This window comes from Glycine max, chromosome 18 (genome assembly GCF_000004515.6).
Source record: "Glycine max cultivar Williams 82 chromosome 18, Glycine_max_v4.0, whole genome shotgun sequence".
Classification (NCBI taxonomy): Eukaryota; Viridiplantae; Streptophyta; class Magnoliopsida; order Fabales; family Fabaceae; genus Glycine; species Glycine max.
The window spans coordinates 17979437-17989729 of NC_038254.2; the positions used below are offsets into that span (position 1 = coordinate 17979437).

Sequence of the window (10293 nt, forward strand, 5' to 3'; positions counted from 1 at the left end):
CCTATGAATATCTTTCTGCAATCAATAGGTCCAAGGTAATTAGATAGAACCAAATCTAAGAAATTTGGAGAAAGGGAGCAAAAACAAAGTTGAAAAATCAGTAAGAAAAAATAACTATTATTAAGATAAAAACATGCATAACAAAAAAAAAATTAAAACCTTGCAAATAGAAACAAATAGTAATGAAACAAACATGCATAACAACAAAAGGGAAAAAAGTTGCCTGGTGGATGCTTCTTCGCGATAGTCCGGGAAAATAAAAAGGAACAAAAAACAGAGTTGTAAAAATCAGTAAGAAAAAGTAACTATTATTAAGAAGGAAACATGCATAACAACAAACAAAATTAAAACATTGCAAATAGAGACAAATAGTACCAAAACAAACATGCATAACAACAAAAGGGAAAAAAACTTGCCTGCATGATGCTTTTTCGTCGATAGCCCAAGAAAATAAAAATAAAAACCAAAAACAGAGTTATAAAATCAGTAAGAAAAAATAACTATTATTAAAAAAAACATGCATAACAACAAACAAAATTAAAACCTTCCAAATAAAAACAACTTGCCTGCTAAATGCTTCTTCGTCAATAGCCCGGGAAAATAAAAAGGAACCAAAAACACAGTTGAAAAATTAGTAACAAAAAATAAATATTATTAAAAAGAAAACATGTATAACAACAAACAAAATTAAAACCTTGTAAATAGAGACAAATAACAGCCCCAAAAAAGGGGGAAAATAGTTCAAAATGACACCTTTATTATTCAACACCGTCCTGACCTTCAGCACCGCCGTTGTTACTGTAGTCTGTCCCAAAAATCAAACCACAAAAAATCAGACCAAAGAATAGAATGAAGATGAGAAGAGAATCATATTAAAAACAGAAAATCCAACATGCATAGCACAAAGTAGGAAGCAATGAGCACATCGGAGAAGGCTGAGGAACACAAAAAAATGTAAACTTTTATATCGTGAGAAATCAGAAAACAAAATAAAGGCAGAACACCCAAAAAAATTTAACCTTTTGTGTTTACGAACCTGTACTCTTGGATTTTTTGAGATAAAAATCGCAGCTCTAATGTGTTCTTCCACCTTCTCTGCATAAATAAACACACGTCTTCTACCATTGTAGTTCAAGAGGGAAAAAGAGAAGAACAGAAGAAGAAGAAGAAGAAGAAGAAATGAGAAGTGAGAGAAAGGGGTCAGCGCACAAATGAAAAAAAACAAAATAAAGGCAGAACACCCAAAAAAATTTAACCTTTTGTGTTTACGAACCTGTACTCTTGGATTTTTTGAGATAAAAATCGCAGCTTTAATGTGTTCTTCCACCTTCTCTGCATAAATAAACACACGACTTCTACCATTGTAGTTCAAGAGGGAAAAAGAGAAGAATAGAAGAAGAAGAAGAAGAAGTGAAAAGTGAGATAAAGGGGTTAGCGCACAAATGAAAAAAAAAACCATACGCGTTTGACGGTAAAAAGGAGCAATAAGGAAGTAGAAAGGAAATACCTTGTAGAGGAAACACACGTCCTCTACCATTGTAGTTCAAGTGAGAGTAAAAAAAGAATAGAGGAAGAAGAAGAAATAAGCAGTGATAGAAAGGGAAAGAGAGAGAAGAAAGAGGAGGGGAAGAATCTGGACGGATGCAAGAGAAAGGGAAGAGAAAGAAGAAAGTTCTGGAATTAAGGAGAATTAAATGGTGCGGTGAAATCCGACAATTAGAAAGTGACACGTGGCTTGGTGGTTGTGGAAATAAGGGATTGCAACATCTGGCACAAAGAAGAGAGAATGAGCCTTGTAAAACACAAACCTTCAGAAAGGAGAAAACCTTCACGTGGCATGAGCAAAGAAGCATAAAAGAAGGCCTATAATTGGACAGGTGTCAACAGGACAGAGAATTGACAGTGGACAGGTGTCAACAGGACAGAGAAAGAGTAGTCAGGGCCTTGTTTGTATAATTATATAAATTACGGATTTAGTCCCCATATAATTTAATTCACAAATTTGGTCCCCCAGTTTTATAAATCTCTTCAAAATTGGTCCTAGAAGCCCGATTTGAACGTTGACCGTTAACCTCAGACGTTGACTGCCACGTGTCAACGTCTGAGTGATTCCCTATAAAGGTTTCATTTTTTGTAGGTAAAATTGTACTTTTGGTCCCTCAGTTTTACTCCAATTTCGATTTTGGTCCCCCTATAGTTTAATTCACACATTTAATCCCCCATTTTTATAAATCCATTTATAAATTGTTCCTGCAAAATTGGTCTTTTGAATGGTTTAGTCACTGGTGCTAGAGACATGGTAGGTCTTGATAAATCTCGCACTTCTTTTTCATCGCAAGTTTTTCACTCACTTAGAATCCAGAGAAAAATCACTCTTTGTCTCTCTCCCACTTCCGGGGTTGTTCAACTTGGAAAAGTGGCGCATGAATCCCAACCTGGGTCTGAAATTTTCAGATCTCTTACTTTAACAGGTTCTGTAATAACCTCCATTTTTTTTTCTTTTTTTGCTCCCCCATGCGGTATTATGTATATACGACTGCTTAAGTGGCCTATGTATGACAATGATATTTTTGTTTGAAATTTGAAATACAACTTCTCCAGTAATGAAATTTGGCTGAATGTATAAAGAGATTTATAAAATTGGGGGCTTAAATGTGCGAATTGAATTATAAGGGGACCAAAATCGAAATTAGAGTAAAACTAGGAGACCAAAAGTATAATTTTACCTACAAAAAATGAAGTCTTTACAGGGAACCATGCAGATGTTGACACGTGACATTAACATGTGACAGTCACACGTGACATTGACACGTGATAGTCAACGTCTGAGGTTAACGGTCAATGTCCAAATCGGGCTTCCAGGACCAATTTTGCAGGGATTTATAAAACTGGGAGACCAAATTTGTGAATTAAATTATAGGGGGACCAAATCCGAAATTGAAGATAAACTAGGAGATCAAAAGTGTAATTTTGCCCAATTAAATACACCATAGATCCAACAGCCGTGTTATTTTCCCACCGTGGGGAACGTGTCAAAGTCTCCCACGTTAGCCAGCCTATAAGTTTAAGAGTTAAAACTCTTTTCCCACGCAAACCCAAACACTCGGCGTCATCTACTCACGCTTCATTCAACAGCCACAGCCACCGCTTCTGTCCACTTGGTGTGTTTCGTTTCTTTTCTTTCTTTTTCTGGCACTTGTTTTGTTTATAAAATAGGTAAACTAAAAACCCATAGCATTGAGGCAGCGGCGTATGTTTCCGCTGCCTTCATACGTAGGAGAACGATAGTGGGAGAATTAAAATTCCCTTGGACCAGCAGCAACCACGTACATTAGTCTCTAATTTGGTGGGTTTGGGCGGGTCAACATTTTGAAATTGACTGTGTTCAATTCAAACCATTTTTTCATCTGTATGATAATAGTTTATGATAAATTTCTTCGATGATTTATGCATTTTATGAATTTTTGGTATGAACAGATTGTCAACCAGAAGTGAACGGAACAGAAGAGGTGCTAAGAAACAAAGGCCAATGGCAGATAGTGCCTTAGCATATCTCTCCACAGTCAAGGATGCATTTAAAGATGATAGAGAAAAATTTGATAAATTTTTGGAACTCATGAAAAATTTCACTGCTGATAGGTTTCATCATGATGTAGTCATATAGTTATACTTTATAGTTGCCATTTCTTGCGAGATGGTATGTGAAAGAATTATACTGTTCATCTGCAGATTCAACCTTGTTAGTGGCATAGAAGAAGTGAAGGAGCTGCTTAAAGGGCATAGAGATCTAATTTTTGGATTTAATGTTTTCTTGCCGAAGGGATTTGAAATCAAACTTCCATTGGAGGATGAACAACCTCCACAGAAGAAGCTTGATGTGTTTGTTGAAGCTAAAAAAATTATGCACAAGATTGAGGTAACAACTTTCCATTTGAGGTATTTTATGCGTTTCTTCCTGCATATATCTGAAGCCACCCAGAATGAACAGTTTCACTTTTGAGTCTGATTGGTTCTTTTCGTGCAGACTCGGTTCCATGGCCAAGATAATGTCTACAAGGCATTTCTAGCCATATTGAAGATGCACAAAGACGGAAACAGGACTCCCCTGCAGCTTACGAGGAGGTTAGCCTAATATTTTATGGCAGTTTTATATTGGTCCTTCTATTTTTCTTACACTTCTTTTGGGAAACTCATTTAATTATTTATTGAACTTCTCCTGATTACTGCACTTCTTCAGGACCATGTGGATCTTCTAAACGTGTTACCTTTTTTATCTCTTAATACTTCAAGAACAACCTCTCAATTCATTTCACTTCTGCACAAAATTCTGTTTCATGAAAAAAGCTCTCCAGCTCCAATAGTGCAACAAATGTGTGTTCTGTAGGTTTATCTCTCTACATATTCTTATGTCCCTTTCTTTGATTATATAGTTGGTCATCTAGTTGAAATTTTCACTCATGTATATGTCAGAGTAAAAGGACCAAAACTTCACATGATGATCATGACCACATAGTTGATTATAGATTAGAGAGCGATTTGAGTGAATGGGAAAAGGATTACAGAGATTATTATCAAGATGGTATTCAGAAGCTTCTATCGCTGAAATGGAGATATGGTTGTATGGTTAGACCATTTTGTAATGCTGATGAACATTTTGGTATGCACCCCATGTCATGCACTTGTTCTGATCAAAGTTCTAAGAAAAGTGAGTGTGTCAATACTTTAATCCAAACCTACTTTTTAGTTTTTACGCTTTCTTACCCTCCTTAATAGATGTTACAAACTTATGACATGAATGTATTAGCTTTGGAACATATATTTACGTCTCATTATATCTTTTTCATGTTTATTGGGAAGGAAATAAATGGAAGAAAAAAGAGAGAAAGAAAAGAACATAACACTAGACAATTAATTATCTAATGGAAAATTTGTCTTCACTCTTTCTACACAGCTGATCGTAAAAGGTGAAAAATAGTAATGATATCTTTTTTGATTGTAATAGTCATAATTGATGAATGGTTTTTGTTTTATTTTTATGTTCTGGGCTGTTAGTCTACATAGTGGTCTACTCAATATTGTTATTGAAGGGAAGACCTTCATTCAATTGTTATTTTGTAGTAGTCTTTATTGGACAGTATCATTAACTCCCTATTTTCCTTTTACGGTTTGTTTTAATTTAATTTTGTCATCTCAGGTGGTGAAAGGTTTGCTTTCTGTGCAAAAGTCAAGGATAAAGTACAAAATCCTAAGAATTACTTTTCAAAGCATGTGGGTATCTACAGCAAGGAAAAAATTACTCAACAAGAATTGCAGTTATGGGTAAGATTTATACATATAATGTTAATTAACTGGTTTATTGGTTCTGTTGTCATATCCTGTGCCAGTATGGTTGAATTTAATTTGGCCAGCATTAAACTTCAACCATAAAAATTGGTGCATAAAATTGCTAGGTTGTTGCATGAAAGGAGTGACTGATTTTTAGAGTGGGAAATGGATCCTCTAATGCAAAATTATGATGACAAGGTCATGTTCAAATGTGTCCATCTCTCTTGTAAGAGGAAGTAATCATAACGACTATATTAGGGATGGATACTGAATGGTGAGATTCAGCAAGGTGTTATCTTGTTTCTTATTGAGCATTGGCTTTTTAATGCGGTTTCAATTTCAACCACTTACATGACAAAGAACTCGTGGAACTTTTCTTTTTATTCGCTCATGTTTATCTTTGTTATCTGCATGATGTGTCCAGAATTATAACAGAATAATTTTGGGCAACTCAATACTCAATCCATTTTCAAATAAGATCGATTTTCATTGCCTTATTAGACCTCTTCAACTATATACTTTCCTAAGTTTTGATTTTGATTTAACGGAAACTGAATTTGCCAGTTAAAAAAACAAAGCAATAAAACAACAAATTGGTGTGCTTTATCCTTTTATAAAGATCTTTCCAAAATCTTCCATTTCTCTACCATCTTCCAAGCTAAAAATCAAATAATAAATTCAGTATAGAAAATCTTGAATAATTTTGTGCACTAAATTATCTGCCGTTGAATATTGTGGAAATTTACTCCATTGAATCAAGTATCAGCATGATTTGATTTTCGTTGTTTTTATATAGAGGAATTTCTTTTCTTGAAGTTTAATCTCTAGAAAGCAAGCTGTGATATATAATAACTAATGTATGGTTGTTTCTTCCAGGCAACTGATTTCCTAAGAGTATATCCGGATCTCATGAAGGGATTTAATGAATGTGTAACCCAATGTAAGAAGATGAATGGTAATTTTCAACCCAGTATTTGTTTGTCTATAAAGTTTTGGATTTTTCTATTTTTTCTAATCAAGTTCTATTGTGCAGAGGAAGTCTATGTTGGCAGTGTGAAGAAAAGTATGTAATATGGTTTTCTCTTCTTTTTTGTCTTCTGTTAGACGCCCTCCTTTTATTTTTAGGTAACTTAACATTTTCAGCTACTTCTGGTACTAAAACTCATGGATTTATCAGAATCCTCGAGGGATGAAGAACATGTGCATAAACAAATAAAGGTGGAAAACTGGGACATAGATCAACATGATGGTGATATGATCGAGTGAAAGAAACAGTGAATTCCGAAAAAGGGGGAAATCTAGTCTTCTTGCCAACAAGAATGTTTCTGGTCCTAAGTTGTCTCAATATACCAGCAAGAAGAACTCGGCAAAATCTGTTAAAATCTATCTATCTGTGAGCAGTGCACTCCCAGTTACTATCTTCTACCAAAAGTATGATTGATTTAATTATCTTTTTGTCACATTGTATATTTTTTAAGGGAATATCTGAGATTTTCTTGATGTTTCTGTTTTATGTGTATTGTTTGGTTTTAACACAGTTCCAAATCCCATCTTCTAGCCAGAGAACAAAACTTGATGCAGAAGTATTGAATGACCATTAGAAATGTGTTGCTTCAAGTACTAAGGATTATTCTTCTATACACATAAGCAAAAATATTTACGAAATGAACTTGCTTGAATGTGAAGATGACAGGTTGGAGCACACCAATGATTTTTCTTCCCCTTTAAGTACTTTTCTTATTGACTTATTTTTATCAGATGCAGTCTATATATTCTACAGTTTGATTAGTTTTGACATCGCTGGATTGATTTAGAGATGTTATTTCCACTCTCTCTCTATCACTAGCACCTGCTGTTGCTGATATAATTTACACTTTTACCCTATGACCGCAGGATTGAACTTGACGTGTGTTTAGAGACTGCAAAATCGACAACTAAGCAAGTTGAAGAGCTCATAGAAAAGATTAATACCAATATGATTGAAAGAGACAATCCAATTAATATTGAGAAGCACTTAAGAGGTTATGAGATTTTCAATTGTTCAAAGAAATGTTCCAAAGCACGTTCATGCTGTGTCAGATAATTGTTGATGTTTTCCATATTCTGATTTGATTGTTTTTGTCTTTTCTTTTAGCTCAAAATCTTAGGTGGATTGAGCAGTTATATGGCGACCATGGGATTGATGTGCTGGATGTATTAAGGAAGAATGCATCTCGAGTTTTGCCAGTCATTTTAACCAGGTTGAAGCAGAAACAGGAAGAATGGGCAAGATGTGGTGCTGATTTAAATAAACTTTGGGCTGAAGTATATGCTAAAAACTATCATAAATCACTTAATCATCGTGTTCCTTCTACTAGGAACCAAGAGCTTTAGTACTTGGGTTATGATTGTTTATGCTTAATTTTTTTTTCTAAGTAACTCTTATTTTTCAATTATGAAAAAACAAATTTTTTCCAGATTGTTGCTTTTTTGTAAAAAAATATTATATATTTATCACAATTTAAGATGTATATTTTAATTAAAGAATACATTTTTCCCCAATAAAAAAAAAACTTGAACAAACGGCTTCTAATAGTGGCAAATTTCTTCATCTGGGGTTGTTTTAAAAAGTATTTCCCCAGATGGGGTTCTTTCGCTATTATTTCCGGCAGGGGGCACTTTTTTACGTGAAAAGCATGCCATGCAGTGACCAACTCGCCAGAACCAGTGACGAGTTTGGTCTCAGTGAGCAAATCGCTCATGATGTTGGCGATACGTGCATTGAGGGCTGAAATCGCCAGTTTCAATGGCGATATGCAGATTGCGTAGGGAACTGCCAGTCAAACTGGCGAGTTCCAATGGCTTGAGGGTGCAGACTAGCCCTGCGAGAGCAGGCATGGCAGTGCAGGGAAAGCAGGGTGCAGGCCAAATCGCCACTCCCATTGGCGGTTTGCCATGCACTGGGATCGCCAGCTATGCTGGCGGGTTGCTTCTACGTTTTGAAAATTTTCATTCATCCTCTTCCATTATAAAAGCTGAAGGTCCGAGAGTGAGGAGCTGCCTTCCTTTGCTTGCTCTTTGTTATTCTTCTTCCCTACTACACTGCATTCTTCTTATTGTGTTGCTGTATTTTGTTTTTGGTAAGTATCTTTTGAATGGCAAATATTATATATGAATATATATATATATATATATATATATATATGTGTGTGTGTGTGTGTGTGTGTGTGTGTGTGTGTGAATATGAATGGTAAATATTTTGATAATTTGTAGGGCTGTGCTTTGTACGTGGTTTCTCTCGTGCTCATATTACGTGATTGCTATACTTGGTAAGTAGTTCTTAACTTAATAACTTTAGTTGATAGGTTAATATTATTTAAGTTAGGTTTTAAAAATTATATGTTATTAGTTGTGTTATATATATAAATATATGTTAGGTTAGTTATAGTTAAATTGATATATATTATTTTCTTTAAATTTTATAAATTACCATGATATTAATTGTTTTATATATACATATGGCACGCTTGTTGATGTTAGATGGAAATTTTAAATTTTAAGTAATACATTGAAATATTGATATTATTTATGTTAGATGTATATGTTACAAATTTGAGTTGGTATATTTTGATTTGTATGTTAGTTGTAATGGATTTATTAATATGATTTTGTTAAGATTTTTTAAATTTGTATGTTATTATCTGTGATAAAAATATTTGTATGTTAATTTTAGTTGTTATGTTATTATTATTTGGTTTAGATTTATTAGGTTTGTATGATATTATTTGTATTTTATATATGGTATTTTAGGTTTAGTTAGAATGTGAATATTATTTAATTGACTTATTTATAGTTTTTATTGAAATATATGATATTTTATTAATTATATATATATATATATATATATATATATATATATATATATACAAACACGTTCTTAAAATTTTTTATTTCATGAAATTATTTTGATTAAATACCATTTTGTTGTGTCTAATATTTGTTATTTAATTTAAATTTTAATAATTGGAAAAAAATATGGTCATTTAATTAAATTTATGTACGTATTTGAATATTTAATTTTGTTATGTATAGAGTATTTTAGTTAGTAAATTAAGTTTTGTTGTGTTAAATTTATGTACGTGTTTTATTTTATAATTTGATTATGTAGATGTTTTAATTTGGTCATTTATTTCAATTTATGTTGCTATGTTAATTTTTAATTTTGTTATTTGTAGAGTATTTTAGGTAGTATTTTAAGTTTTTTTGTGTAAAATTTATGTACGTGTAACAATTTTTAATTTTCTTATGTATTTTAATTTGGTCATTTATTTAAATTGTTGTAGCTATTTAATTTTAAAATTTTTTATTTGTAGACTATTTTAGGTAGTATTTTAAGTTTATTTGTGTAGAATTTATGTACGTGTTTAAATTTTTAATTTTGTTATGTATTTTAATTTGGTCATTTATTTAAATTTTTGTAGCTATTTAATTTTTAATTTTGTTATTTGTAGACTATTTTAGGTAGTATTTTAAGTTTATTTGTGTACAATTTATGTACGTGTTTAAATTTTTAATTTAGTTATGTATTTGAATTTGGTAATTTATTTAAATTTGTGTAGGTATGTAATTTTTAATTTTTTATTTGTAGACTATTTTAGGTAGTATTTTATGTTTTTTTGTGTTAAATTTTTGTACGTGTAACAAATCTATGTATTTTAATTTGGTCATTTATTTTAATTTGTGTAGCTATTAAATTTGTAATTTTGTTATATGTAGAGTATTTTAGAACATTTATTTAAATTTGTGTAGCTATTAAATTTGTTAATTTTTTTAATGTAAAATTTTTGTTGTCATTTTTTTGTATTATATTTAACTTTACAGCATCAATGGCATCTTCGTCATCATCTTCATCTAGTATACACATTAAGTCTGGTCCAATAGAAGGAGACGTCTTATGGCTGCAACCTAAACATGTTTCCGAACATGTTT

The 10293-nt window shown here is 32.4% G+C and overlaps 2 protein-coding genes across 8 annotated transcripts; both read left to right on the forward strand.

Moving 5' to 3' along the window:
- The first annotated feature begins 3353 nt into the window (after positions 1-3353).
- Positions 3354-4371, forward strand: LOC113000110 (paired amphipathic helix protein Sin3-like 3). Its single transcript, XM_026126634.2, has 4 exons — positions 3354-3639; positions 3730-3936; positions 4025-4122; positions 4238-4371. Exons 1-3 carry the CDS (start codon positions 3470-3472, stop codon positions 4065-4067), a joined length of 420 nt encoding a protein of 139 aa, XP_025982419.2. The 5' UTR covers positions 3354-3469; the 3' UTR covers positions 4068-4122; positions 4238-4371.
- A 99-nt stretch (positions 4372-4470) lies between these two features.
- LOC102663692 (paired amphipathic helix protein Sin3-like 3) lies at positions 4471-8451 on the forward strand. Of its 7 annotated transcripts, none has more exons than XR_005889498.1 (9): positions 4471-4705; positions 5195-5319; positions 5451-5599; positions 6202-6280; positions 6359-6388; positions 6503-6756; positions 6864-7018; positions 7219-7346; positions 7460-8451. XR_005889498.1 is itself a non-coding variant. In XM_041011666.1 (3 exons), exons 1-3 carry the CDS (start codon positions 6645-6647, stop codon positions 7696-7698), a joined length of 441 nt encoding a protein of 146 aa, XP_040867600.1. In that variant the 5' UTR covers positions 6404-6644; the 3' UTR covers positions 7699-8451. The 7 variants fall into 7 exon arrangements, 1 of the variants encoding a protein (XP_040867600.1); XR_005889501.1 differs by having other exon boundaries at positions 6202-6265; XR_005889497.1 differs by lacking the exon at positions 5451-5599 and having other exon boundaries at positions 6864-7053.
- Positions 8452-10293: the final 1842 nt, after the last annotated feature.